The 14,580-nt window shown below is 40.0% G+C and overlaps 1 protein-coding gene across 1 annotated transcript in view; it reads right to left on the minus strand.

Annotated features, from left to right (window-relative positions):
• The window catches only part of kitlga (kit ligand a), a 49,787-nt gene extending 40,527 nt beyond the window's left edge, over nucleotides 1–9,260 (minus strand). Inside the window, exon 1 of the mRNA XM_086074506.1 lies at nucleotides 8,917–9,260. Within this exon, the coding sequence (XP_085930632.1) occupies nucleotides 8,917–8,931 (15 nt within the window). The 5' untranslated portion in view covers nucleotides 8,932–9,260. The remainder of the gene's footprint in view (nucleotides 1–8,916) is intronic.
• Nucleotides 9,261–14,580: the final 5,320 nt, after the last annotated feature.

A 14,580-nucleotide genomic window follows, 5' to 3' on the forward strand; every position in this document is an offset into this window, starting at 1 on the left:
GTCACCAACGTCTTACAAATGCAGTTATGCTTTCTAGTGGCAGAAAAATGACCAATATAAATCAATATTACGGGCTGTGCGGTCCCTGTACGACCGGTGCCAGAGCTTGGTCCACATTGCTGGCAGTAAGTCGGATTCGTTTACAGTGAGGGTTGGACTCCGCCAAGGCTGCCCTTTGTCACCGATTCTGTTCATAACTTTTATGGACAGAATTTCTAGGTGCAGCCAAGGCGTTGAGGGGGTCCGGTTTGGTGGCCTCAGCATTGCATCTCTGCTTTTTGCAGATGACTGGAGCGGTTCGCAGCCGAGTGTGAAGCGGTTGGGATGAAGATCAGTACCTCCACATCCGAGACCATGGTCCTCAGTCGGAATAGGGTGGCGTGCTGTCTCCGGGTCGGGGATGAGATCCTTCCCCAAGTGGAGGAGGTCAAGTATCTTGGGGTCTTGTTTCTGAGTGAGGGCAGGATAGTGCTGCGTCTGCAGTGATGCAGACTCTGTATCGGTCCGTTATGGTGAAGAATTGATTTACCAATCGATCTACGTTCCTACCCTCACCTATGGTCACGAGGGTTAGGATTGTGACCGAAAGAAAAAGATTCCGGATACAAGTGGCCGAAATGAATTTCCTCCGCAGGGTGTCCTGGTTTTCCCTTAGAAATAGGGTGAGAAGCTCGGTCATCCGGGAGGGACTCAGGGTCGAGCCGCTCCTCCTCCGCATTGAGAAGAGCCAGCTGAGGTGGCTCGGGCATCTGGTTCGGATGCCTCCTGGACGCCTCCATGGAGAAGTGTTCCGGGTATGTCCCACCGGCAGGAGGCCCCGGGAACGCCTCAGGATCCCGCCGGAGGAGCTGGTTGAAGTGGCTGGGGAGAGGAAAGTCTGGGCATCTCTCCTAAAGCTGCTGCCCCCGCGACCCGAACTCGGATAAGCGGTAGAAGATGGATGGACAAATCAATATTATACTCATTTTTTACAGTACAGTACATTTTTTTTAATTTTAACTAAATTTTATGAATTATTATGAAATTACTATTTCCCCCCCACACTTTTATGTAAGAGTACAGAAATTTAGGGGGGAAATTATTGCACATTTTATTAAACATTTAGAACAGATATAAAAATTGCGATTAATCGTGAGTTAATTATGGAATTTATTGAACTATTGAACACACATAATAATAATAATAATAATAATAATAATAAATTATACTTGACTTGATTTCCCCCCTCCCTCCAATATTTTTTAATAATGTGTGCTTTTTGGGGGTCAAATTCACATTTTACACTTTTAAAATTATGCTTAATATTAATATTAAATTATTTGTTGGTAAATATTAAAACGCTAACTTAAGATCTTTCCAACTGTTTTGGGGGCTCTACTGTATGTTTGCTTTGCACTACAACATGTTTGAGCAATTTCACCCATGATTTTTTTTAGTAAGTGTGACTGCTGTAACGGTTAGCGACAAGCGTAAGGGTTAGCATATACTGCACTTGTCACCATGGTAATAAACAAGCCACAAATCAACAGTAGTCATAATGAACAGAGACCAAGCCTTCTGCAGGGGTAATATTATGTTAGTAGGGTACATTAACATTAATAACACTGTAAAGAAGCTGTGTAGGACCCAAGACTAGTTCAATTAACCTATTGATAATTCCAAAAATTCGGGCATTTCTGCTATTTTCACGGCATACTGTAATTGCTTTTGCTTTTTGTCTAGCATACAAACCAGGCATGTTGTTATTGTAGTCAAGTAGCATTTGATCACATTTTCAAATCAAAATGATCCTCACAAATCAAATTACAATGATGAAATGTCTTTCAATGAGCAGAGAGCATTGTTTCACTGAGGAAAAAAATAAATAAATCAGTCTTTGAGGAAACTCGATGTGTCAGTTCTGGGCTCAAAGCATTCGAGGCAAATGTAAATACAAGACATGTGACACAACGGGATTTGGAATGACTGGGTTAACCAGAACAACAAACAATTTATGGGAATTAGCTATCTTTATTGTTTGCATTCGCCTCAAACGCTTTGAGGGCGGAACTGGGAGACTGAGTGGGATAAATCCGACTTCAAACGCAGCATACGACCGCCATTTTGACTTGTGATGTAATTTCGGAATTGTCAAAAGCGTGTCTAGGGCAGAGAGCAAGCTCCGTGTGACAATGATGACATGAGATGTCATGTGCTCGCTTCATCATGCTTCCACACTTTCACCATTTTCTGTCTGTTTTGATGCATTTTCCAACCACGTGCCAAATCAACTTTCAATTTCTTTGTATAAGGCAAATATGAAAATGCAAAATGCCAACACAGCTTAGGTGTGCATTTTTAACAGGTTTTGTTCATATCATTTCTGAAACAATAAACACTAAAAACAAATGAATTACATAATAATCAACGCCTTAAACACAAAGAGGAAAACGCTGGATTTGATTTTTCATCACACTTTTTGCACAGTGATATGCAAAACACATCGTGAATGTCACTTTCTTGCAATTACAAAGTACCTAGCCACACCCATGAGTCAGTTAATTAAACACATACGTTAGGTATGCAAACTCATTATAAACACACCAGTCAGGTTTGAGAGCTACAAAAATGCAGCGAGTGAGTTCACCTGCTTTCAACCAAAATGGAAGAAGTCAGAGGAAGGAAGAGTGCGTGTGAGTGATGGGAATCTGTAGATGAAGAAGAAGACCTGAAACAGGTGGAGAACGTCATCAAAGAAGAAGACGACAACCATATTTGTCAAATGTAATTCATGCAGCACTATTATAAATAGACTGCATGTGAGCGTCTGGGTGTGAACTGGGGCCTACATCAGCTCTTTCATGTGTTTTCATTTTGTATTTGTGTGTTTGACTGTTTGCCCTTTTAGAATGACGAAAAATGCATGAGCAATAGTTGCTCTTCCTTACCTTCATAAAGGGCATTGCAATACCTTTAATTGCTCTATCCCCTCCCACTTCACTCGTGGTGGCGTATGTGAAGATTGTTCATAACAATTTGTTTGCGTGTATTTATTGTTAATGTCTTTTTTCGCTTGATTTCTATTTGTCACATGATTTGTATATAAAGACTCTCTGCAATAACAATTGCCATCTATCAGGGTTTAATAAAATGAAAGAATACTTGAAAAGCAATTTAAAAAAAAAAGATATCTCAAAAACTAGTGCCAATTTGTAAGAACCAACGCCATTTTCTGATTCAGCGGCATCAAAATAATAATTTAATAATTCATTACAATTAAAGTTCTAAGAATAAGTTGTAATACTACCGTGAAAGTTGTGATGTCATGAGAACTAAGTCGTACTATTGCGAGAAAAAAAAGGTGTATTTTATCAGATATTTTTAGCACAATTATCTGATCACTGATATGAGCATAGTGTACGCTAGAAGCAGCAAGAAGCTCACCTAATGGCCAAGCAGGCAACGAGACGCCACTGTTGCCAAATGTTTCCTTTTTGTCCTACATCATTCAATCCAGAGTTGCACACTTCGGCTTCAGCAGCAGTATGCCAATCCCAACCCATCAAAACAAAAGTAATTGTTAATTTGATTGTTAATTTGGGTAAATTAAGTTCATATGTAACAACAAAGAGTAGACGACAAATCCACAACTCAACCTAAGCGCCTGGGTTCAATCACAAGCTTTTAGTGTGGAAGAATTTTGGCAGATCGGGGGATCTGCCAAAGCTTTGAGTCTTAAATCCTCATTAAAGGCTTCTTTTTTTTTTTTTTACTTGTCAGCAACACCTGAAAAAATCACCTCTTGCTTTCTTTTTGAAACATCACAAGTCAAGTATTCAATTTTTCGTACTTTATAAAACCGAAAGATCTTCTGAGGACACAATTGTTTTACACACAACATGGCAGCACAGCTCTGATACCGACACGCCACATTCATCGCCCCAAGTTTCTATTCGAATTTTGAAGAAACGTGAGAATAAAACTGAATGGAAACACTAGAAATTTGAAAAAAAAAGGGCCCAAAATTCACCCAAAAGTTTTTACACTTTAAGGGGTTGGATTTTAAAACGTATCCAAAAAAAAAAAAGGAAAATGTGAATTTTGGTTATGGAAACAAATTTTGCGAATAAACGCTGACAAGACCGGATGCACGTCACACGTTTTGACCAGATATTACATCACACATATGTTTGTAGTCACAAAGCAATGTCGGACGAGAAAGTAAGGTATGTTTGAGGGGACGATGATGAAAGAGAAATATTTTGGAATTAATTAAAGAAGCAAATATGAATGCTATTGTAGATGAAAAACAGCAAAGAAATGCTACGTTTTATCACAAATTACAAAAGCAAACTCATACGACGTCATTGCACGGTGCAGTCGCTTCCTGTTCTTCTTCTTCTTCTTCTTTTTTTCTCGTGGATCACATCTCTATGGTGTATATCGCCACCTACAGCGGCGGAGTCCCCTCTCAATATTCGCAAAAGAACAACAGATGGAAACAAGCATTTTCACGAAATTTGCTTAAAAATTTTGAAACAATTGTTTGGAAACCTGACTACTACCTCAAATGGCTTTGATACCGAGATCCCACAAAATGGCAGAATGAGATCTGTAACAAAAGAGCCAGCCTTTATCCGCCTGTGCTTTTTACAAAGAAGGCAGCAAAGGGGGGATATTTGTCAAAAGCTGTGTGTGCTTTCATACTGCAACACAGCATCCTGCCATCAGATAATTAGATGATGGCAGCCACCCCCACCTCACCCCCATTGACAACTTTCAGCTATCCGATTTCACACAGATATCCAGCAAAATTGGCATATCAGTATCAGACCTGGAACAGAAGATCAGGCAATTAGCCTTTGCCTTTCACACATAACCCAGCGATACAATTGTCACAGACATTTCCTCCAAAGACATTAAACTGTCAGTTTGCCTTTGTACTTGCATTTGAGGCATTACCCGCATCAGGGCCATGAATTAAACGTGGCATTTATCCGCCTTTGCCACACAGACACAGAGCTCAGCCATACAATTGAGTTCAATCAATCAATCAATCAATCAAGCTAAACGTCACACTCCCATTCACACTTTCTACTTGATTCTCTTTCACACAGACTCTGCAGTAGCATCTTGAACAGAAATGCCACCAAATTGCACTGGACAAAACATGGTGGGGAAAGTTAGTGTATGATGGTAAATTTGTACCCGTGTCCCGACATACACAGCTTTGAAAATGAGCCAGAAAAATGGGATAACCGTTCAAAGAAAAGCTGATTATGAAGGGCAGCGTGAAAGTAAGGACAAATATAAAAACGGACTTATATGATGATAAACAATATCAGCGAACAAATGAAACACGCAAGTTGCGTTTTGCGAGATCTGTCACTTCAAAGGACAGGACCGTCGACCGTGTAAACGTTCGAAACAAACGCGCCCCGAAATCAATTCCTATTTTCAAATACGCAACAGGCCAGTCCTCATTGTTTCATCTGGCTTTTGTTGTTTCTATTATTTTAAATGAGAACCAACAAACTGTGGTCGGATTCCCTCCACTTTGATGTATTCTCTGCTGTGGAAAAACAGGGCCTTATGAAACATCATCCGATTGGCAGAGAGGACAATTAGCTTGACATATTACCACTCTGGTGTCTGACATACGGATTTCCGGAGAGAACATTTGTAATGTGCAGTATCATCATTAAATAACATGCTACATGACATTTCAAGTAAATGATTGTGTTGCATGGAGCAGTTGACACAAGCCATATTTTTTTTAATGTTCAAAAATTAAGTATCCCAATGACAATAGCTGGAACGGTTGCAACTGGTTAAGAAATGTGGAAGGAGAAGGGAAATATGTACTGCATATGGATGGATGGATGGATGGAGGGTTGGTTTCTATTTCATTACAGGTATCATACAGACAGATGTGAGGCCATAGCATTTCACAGCAGCTTAGCGGTTTTAGTGAACCAACAAATAATTCTCTTGCCAGATAGTATTGGAGCAACATTGCAGAATAACTTCCTGGCAAGAAGTTCCCTGACTGCAGTTCAGCACCAGTTTGAGATGCTTCATGGCCATCAGATTGATCCAACATGTAGTACAAGTATCACATAAAGGCTATCTGGAGGACTTGATTGGAACTCAGTATCAACAAAGGATTGATTCAGTGGAAAGCATCACCCATACTGACTTCAGGTAGTTCAAATCCTCTGCCTTTATTTCGGCAATGCGCATACGCAGACTGCTCTGAGATTGCCCACAGGCCGCAGATATGCACGCGCTTTCATTCATGCTACATTTTTTCAGAGGTCACGTTGGCACGTGTTCCACGCAGGCACATTCGTCGGACGGAGCAGTTCAAGACACAATGCACGGCCACTGAATTGCTGACTTGAGATTTTCTGGGTGCTGACTTCCAGTGCAACCCTCCGATAGACTTTCTCTAGCTTCCCGTCAGCACCTACTCTAGGATGTTTTCATCAGCGGTGTTAGTAGCAAACCTTGCACTGTGTCGTATGTCAAGCGCAGATCCTGTTTTGGGAAACTTGCCATGGATAGCATAAATTTTACTACACGTTGGAGCAGTGTGACGGCCATAAAGCTTTTCGAACTGGTGCTGAACTGCAGTTGGGAACAGAAGAACTTCTTGCCTGGCAGCAATTTTGTAACGCAACTCCAATATCAATCGGCGAGCCATAGACGAGGGAATACTTCCAAATACAGCAAAGCTTAAGCGCTGTAGCGCTGATGGTCTCGCGTCTACTACCCTGATGATACCCGGAACGAAAGAGAAAAATTGAAGCGTATCGTGACATCTTGTAGATTCAATACAGACCCAATGAATAAAACAATCCATAACAGCATACTCATTTGTTCACTGTGCACCTATCAGCATTTGCTAATCTCTTACGTCTGAATTTTTGTTAACTAAGAAGTCCGCATTGCCCAAGAGGCATATTTTTAGTGGAAAAACCGGTGCGGGTTTTATGAACGTGCACACAAGGACACAGTTTGCCCGCAAGGAAGTATGTATCAATCACCGGGGCCCTTCCTTCAGCCCATGAACTGCATGAGATGTCAAAGGAGTCGGCAGAGGTCTAAGCCCGTCTTGATTTGTGGGACTAAACGTCTGATAAATAATCTGTAATAGCTTTCACTGGGTAAACTCCCTGGTGATGGAAATTGACTTTACAAAAAAATACACTAAAGTTACACCTGCAAGCCACGTGGACAACCATCCCTTCCTCCATTTCCCGTACCTCGTACGTATTGGAGCTTATTGCAGCTGACTATATGGCAAGTGAAGCAGGGTAAACGCTTGACAGGTGGCTATGGTGTGTTCAAACAATTTAGAGCATAATTCTCAAACTCTGGTCCTCAAGGGCTGTTCTATAGGTTTCCCTCCTCCAACACATCTGATTCAAAGGATCAGCTCATCAGCAAGCTCTGCGGAAACCTGATAACAATACTGATCATTTGATTCAGGTGTACTGGAGGAGGGAAACTTTTAAAACATGCAGGATTGTTTCCCACGACGGCCGGAGTTTGAGATGTATGATTTAGTGTCTTTATTTACCAAAGTTGACTTTTGGCAAGGCAGGCGTGGTAAACTCCAGATTGGTTGACAGACGATCACAGGATAGAAAATGGACAACTAATGCTGAGGGAAATTATATGCGACACCTCGAGCCAATGTTTGGCCACGGTCATGTGTTGCTGACCAACAAATATCGGACTTCTATGGAGCAAGAAGAACAAAAAAGGACAAAAATAAAGTCTTATTTAATTACTACAAAGCAGATCTGGCAGATAGGAGGTGGGAAGACGAGACCAGCTGTTTGGCGAACACCTACTACTAGAGGTAATAACTCAGCTTTGGTGCATTTAAATCAAATGTTAAAGGACTACTTCATCTAAGAAATAATCTCTTAGGCTCATTGACAACAGTGGGAGACAGTAAATTGTTTGTAAAACATGAATGCTACTCAATAATAATAAAGACAACGGCTCACTAATCACCTACAATATTGTTCATTGACTAGAAGTGGTCAAAAGCCACGTTGTTAGCACATTTTTACAAAAACAATATATATTCATAAGCCCCTTCAAAGAGATCCAGTAATGCTTAAGTCTTGAAACAGTGGCACATTCAAGGACCACATCCTGTCACAGAACTCACTGACAGTAGGGTCACTCACAGCAGTAAACTTTGAACAATATGTAATCTATGCTCAGTATTAAACTGTATTTACAAAGCGCCTTTCAAGGGAGTCAATGCAGCTTAAGTCAAGCAGTGGTACGTTCAAGGACTACACTATCGCACAAAATCAACCATCAGCTCCAAGTTCATGTTCATGATAATATTTTGTTTTTATTCATTGCGTGCAAGGGACCACATGATCCTAAAGCATAGGAATAGGAACATAGCATAGCATAGGAATAGACAACAGTAAATTGTTCACAAAAACATACAAATTCAGAATAAAATTATGTTTGATTTGCCTTTCAAGGTACCCAACGACGATTACGTTTTGGAGCAGTGGTGCGTTCAGTGACAACATCATCTCACAAAAAACACATTTGTTAGGTTTATTGATGACGGCCAACATTTGACAAAAACGCATAATGACAATATTAATAATAATGATAATAATAATAATGATAATAACAAAAATAATAAGTGGTCGAGGAGTTTTATGATACCTTTCAAGGGACCCACTGACGTTTGTAGGTCATGAACCATATGAAATAACTGCCAAAAGCAGCATTTTAATATAAAAAAAAAACTGCTGCTACACACATCGATCCTCCCGAGGCGGCATTAAAAATCAGCCTTTGAACATGCAATTGTGTCACACGCAACACGAAACGCGCTGCAACAATGCATGCATGCAAGCAAAAATATTTCAAACAAAAATGCACACTTACTTTTGGCTTCTTCATATGGAACGACAGGGGACAAGCTCGAGTGCGCGAAAGCCTATTTTATTTTACTTCTACGGGCAGGGAAGGGGTTGTCATCATCTTGTGTGCACATATCCAACACGTCAAAATTAGTATCCGAGAAGAGGAGACCAACAAAACCAAAACCAAAACCAAAAACTATAAATATCACCAAAAAATGAAGAATGAGTTGGTGGTGCTGGAGAAGGAGTTGTTAAGGACTGCTCAAGTCAGTGAGCGAGTGAGTGCACAAGTTTTGCAGGCGGCGTGCAAAAAACGTCCGAGCAGCGCGCGTAAATCCAGAAGGCTTCCGCGCAGGAAGGGCGCAAAGCTTTATAATATGGAGTGCAAACTACAGCTCGAGAGCGAGAGCAATAGGGAGAGAGCGAGAGAGAGCGAGAGAGAGAGAGAGAGAGAGAGAGAGAGAGAGAGAGAGAGAGAGAGAGAGAGAGAGAGAGAGAGAGAGAGAGAGAGAGAGAGAGAGAGAGAGAGACGCACCTCCTCTTCTTCCTCCGCCCCGGTGAGAAAGAAGAGAGGCGGCGGCCGCTTCTGCGTTCACTTTTACAGCCACGCACAGTCATGAAACCTCTCCTGAGCATCCACCCATCTTCTATTTAACATAAGAATAATATACAGTTGAGTAATGTTTCCCAAACTAGACTGAGCCAAAGGCATTAGAATTTTTTTTCCCACTTAACACCAACAAACACGTCACAAAAATATGAATACTGAAATAATAATGCTCGTCTTAATTTCCGATGCAGTTGACAGGTGATCAGTGCAAGCTTGTTCCCCACGGGCCTTTCATCACAGTCAGCAGTTCTAGACCTCAGCCTTTCCCCTTGTGCCCCCCGCCCCCATTCAACAGAAAAGGATAATGGATGGATTCAATATTTCCTGTTCGCAGAGCTGCATTAGCACTTTCTGAGGAAATGCATCATGTGTTTATAGCTGCATTAAATGGGTTGAATAGTACTTTTGAAATCGTCCTTTTTTCCTGACATGGATGATCATTATCATCACACGTATTTCCAAGCAGTTCATAAGTTAAAAAAAATGGGCACTGAAAATAATGTTTTCTAACGTGGACCATTTTGGCCCCACGGATGCTTCAAAACAACTGGAAGAAAACACAAACATGTTGCAGGAAATCATATTTGTGCTCAAGGAGAAGCCTGACAAATCATGTCTGAAATCAGTACAAAGACAGGAAATCGCTTGATGACAAAATTGCCATTGTTAGCAATCTGTTTTATTGAAATTGAAAGTGTTTTCTGTGATTGCAATAGCAGGTATGCTATCTTCACTGATGACTACATTGTCTCTGATTATTAAGCATGTCGGTTTACTGGCAGTTTACAAAATACGTCCGTTAGAGTCATTGAACGCTTAAGTTTGCTGTGTCGTTTTCCAAATCATGTGCATGAGCTTCATCTAACACTAAATAGTATTGAATGTTTACAAAACATGTTCGATCTATTATGGACTTAACTGTCTGATTATTACAAAACACATGTTTAGCGTCAATTAAGAAGGTTCATTAGCTTCTCAAAACTTCTTTGCTGTTGAGGTCAATTTAAAAACTCAAAAAGTATTTTCTGTTTATGAAAACATGAACATTAGCTTCATCAAAAACTCAAAATGTTTTTCACTGTTTGCAAATGTACAAAAATGTACGCTCAACTTGATGACTCCACATTATTTAACAACTCTTTGTACTTATGTGCTACATCCGAGATGTTTTTTGTTGTTGTTGTTGTAGTTTTTTGTTGCTGTCATTTAGATTTCGCTCAAACTACATACTTCCCATAATTGGCCAATAAAAATGATTCTGATTATTTTCACTGAAGACAAAATTCTTCAATAATTCCAAAGAGACAGACGCTAAGGCCACTGAAGCAAAATGTTCTCGGTTGTTAACAAAAACACAAGTGTTAGCTAAATTCACACGCTGGGGACGGGTAAACAAAAAACAAACGATGACATAAAATGACATGAAATTCCATTTCAGTTCTATAATCCGTGCGTTGTATTGACTTTTCGATTCCAACGGTAGCTTCTGGTTTTGTAATTCCAATAACTACATAAAAACACAAGAGATGATAAGTGCAGGTGCCAGCAGCAGAATTTTTTGGGCAATCATTCATTAAAAGCAGAATTAGCACAGTACAACGCCACCTTCTATTGGTAAAATTACTGTACTACAACGGAGAAGGCTATTGGCAAGTGCTTTGTCTCTCTAGAATTTTGCTGTATGCATAAAACCACTGATAAAGAGTGCAGGGGAAGCAGACAGAATTCCACCGCCACACCGAAGAGGGCGTACAAGAGCACGCAGGCTCACATCAGTGCCGTTCTTCTTCTACGCCTACAGCTACCGATCCTCCTCTTTTATTCTGATCCATGATCTCATCTGAAGGTATAGCTCATATCAGATTCCTGGACATATTCTTATCTTTTTGGCAGAAAAGATTTTGATCAACGCCGTGTCAGAGGTGACAAAGTTACTCCAGCTTGTGCTCACTATGCCAATTACAATGTTGTCTGTTTTTCCTGTTCAAAAGATTAGGACTGATTAAAAAAACAGACTTCATCTACAGACAATAAAATACTTAAATTGGACCTAATTAAACAAAAAATTTAAAACTGGATTTGTAAAAAATTATTTTATTGAATGTGTTTTTGTAGTAGTTGAACGTGATAATATGAACATAATATAATATTTTGGAGTAGGCCAAATACATCTTTGATAAGAATTATAATGTGACATTTTTTTCAATACATTTTTTCAATGTCTGACTGCTATTTTAGTGGCAAATACGCCACTGTTTGGCTTGTAAATTTGTCAATCTGAAAATTATTAGTGCTTCACCAGCCACATCACCGGCTAAAAAACATGCACATTACCACTGAAGACTACTTTGTTCTTTATTATCTATATAACCCCATAAATTAGCTTCATTCATCAATAAAAGGTATTTGACAAGTCTGAAAAGAGATTAGAAATGTTCGCTTTACAGAAGACCAAATTGTATGTTGGCGTTTATCATCATTAGTAGGGGTGTGAATTGCAGAGCACCTGGCGATTCGATTCGTATCACAATTTATAGGTCACGATTCAATTTGATACCGATCAATCCCGATATGAATCTATAAATAGCTTATTGCGAATTTTTTTTAAACTAAAATTTTGAAAATACTAATCAGTACACTTCTACATGTACACTGTAAGATTTGAAAATGCATTTATTTATCTGAAACTTCAGGCTTATAACTGAACTGAGCCACTGCATTTAACAAACAGGTTGCAGTTTGTTTCATGTTTGAACAGCACTAAAATAAAATATTAAGACTTAATGTTCCATTAATATAACCTTCTTTCATGCTTTATGTGTGAATCATAACCCGAAGATGTTTTGTTGAATATTTCCATAAAAAATTGATGTTTAAAAATCGATTCGACTGCTTATCGAATCGATTCGAGAATTGCACGCTGTAATATCGCGATATATTGCCGAATTGATTTTTTCTAACACCCCTAATAATTAGTGTCATGTTTTGGGTTTGGATTTTGTTTGTTTTTGTGTGTGATTGTTGTCTTTTGTCTATGGTTAGTGTTTTTATGTATTCCGAGTCTCCCCCCTCTCCTCGTCTCGTTATGTCTAATCTTGTCCACCTGTGTGTTGGAAAGATTTCAATACGCGCCCCGTACGCGTCCGTCTAGACACCTTATGCAGGATACTCCTCCAGCGATGACGTAATGGTTGCAGCTCGATGACGACGCATTGTCGCAGATTGATGACGTATGCGCCAATTCTAGCCTGAAACCGTCATTCTGTCAACAACAATGGCGGATAGCCGTGTCGTCGTCGTTTTGCGCAGCCTCCTTAGCTTGCTTATGCTTTTGCAGCAAAATATTTTGCTTCTTTATTCCCACGTTCAACAAGTGGTTATACTTGAATCACCCGCCATTGTCATTTCTCCTGTGTTTGTCTTTTTCATGTTGTTTCGATACATGCAAAGCCATGTTTGTTATGTAGATTGCAAGATTCTCGTCGCATCAAAGCTAAGCTAAAATCAGTCAAGTCGACCGCGTCTCAGTCAAGTCGTCCTCGTCACTGCCAAGTCGCCCACGTTCTGCCAAGTCTGCTCTCGTCCAGCCCAGTCGTGGCGACCAGTCCGGTCATGGTCTACTCACCTTTCTCTCGGTTTCAATAAAGTTCTTCACATTGCCCTTCATTTCTGTCTTCCTGCCATGTTGTCCCGCATTTGGGTCCACCATCCCTCAACCTCTCATGCCCATCATGACAATTAGCGATTATTACAAAATAGTGTGTGGTCTTGGGTTCAGGTGCAGTGATGATATCGCTTTCCACTACAAACTGGGTGGAAATTTCCATACAGGATCCAAATAACTGACTTTTATCAGCCATCAAATGTGGATTTTCAAAAATGTTCCTTGGAGCCAGATGAAAGCTGTAGGGGCCAAAGATTAGGACAAAGTTGTCCGTATCGGAATCCAGCGGTTGACTACAACAGGCGGCCTTGTGAAATTCCACAATCGGAAATTCTGTCTCAGCGGTGGCATGTGACGACATGTGACGACAAACATTCTTCTGTGAGCTTAACAGTGTTTTTGTTTTATTATTATTTGTTGTTAAACACACATGACTCTGGCTATGTCTTCTGACACACGCGGCACAGTCAAAACACTCTTGGCTAGTGGCACTAATTCTTTTTTTGCGTAACCATGGGATATAGGCCTACTGTATGTGGGCCACAAATGTAGACTTTTTGCCCTCACACACAGTGAGCTCCATTGTCTTAACAAAGACATGTGAAAGTGAGTTTTTCCCTCGGGTTTCAGTCAAAAGTGAAATCGACATCTTAACGAGAATTGGGGTAAGTTGGAGACGACCTCTCATCTGCCATGAATTTCTGTTTAAATGACTAATATAAAAAGGTGCCGTTCTTTCTTGATTAGGACTCACAGCCACTTTTCACACTGCCACAAATACCTCACTTTTTTTTTGCTTCCTTGCCAGCACTGAAGGGACAAAGTTGACCAGGCAAATTTCTGCCATACGAGAGCTGTAATAAAAGCAGGATGAGACTCTTGTCAAAGAGTATGTAAAATGTTGTAAAAGTCAAAGAGTAAAATCTAGCGGCATGTGAAATTTAACTCACGACTCCTGCACTGCGGTTAAAAGCAATTGTAGCTGTCAGACATGTATTTAAGAGTACACAAAATGTTTAAAAACTGATTTCAGCCCCCTTTCACACGCAGTCTGAAAAGTTGTTATATATCACAGCAAATTTTGTAGAGTACATTTTACTCTAAACAGTCTATTTGGTCCCACTCTAAATTGAGTAAAAAATTATACTCGGAAGAGAATAAAATATTCAGAGTTAATTTTACTCTAAGTATTTTTACTGTGTACAAGAGAATTGGCCTTTCCCATGACAAAAAAGGAGTAACGTTTTTCCACTCAGAAATTCTAAGTAAATTTTAGAATACATTTTTGGGAGTACATTCTACTAGTTTATTGTTAAAAAAAAAGTTACACAAGGGTTGAGGAACGAACTCACGTACTTTAGCTTGGGAAACTGCCACTCTATCACTTGAGCTATGCCACTACGGCTGTTTGC

This window comes from Leptonotus elevatus, chromosome 4 (genome assembly GCF_054856555.1).
Source record: "Leptonotus elevatus isolate MCC_2025b chromosome 4, RoL_Lele_1.0, whole genome shotgun sequence".
In the NCBI taxonomy this organism is placed as follows: Eukaryota; Metazoa; Chordata; class Actinopteri; order Syngnathiformes; family Syngnathidae; genus Leptonotus; species Leptonotus elevatus.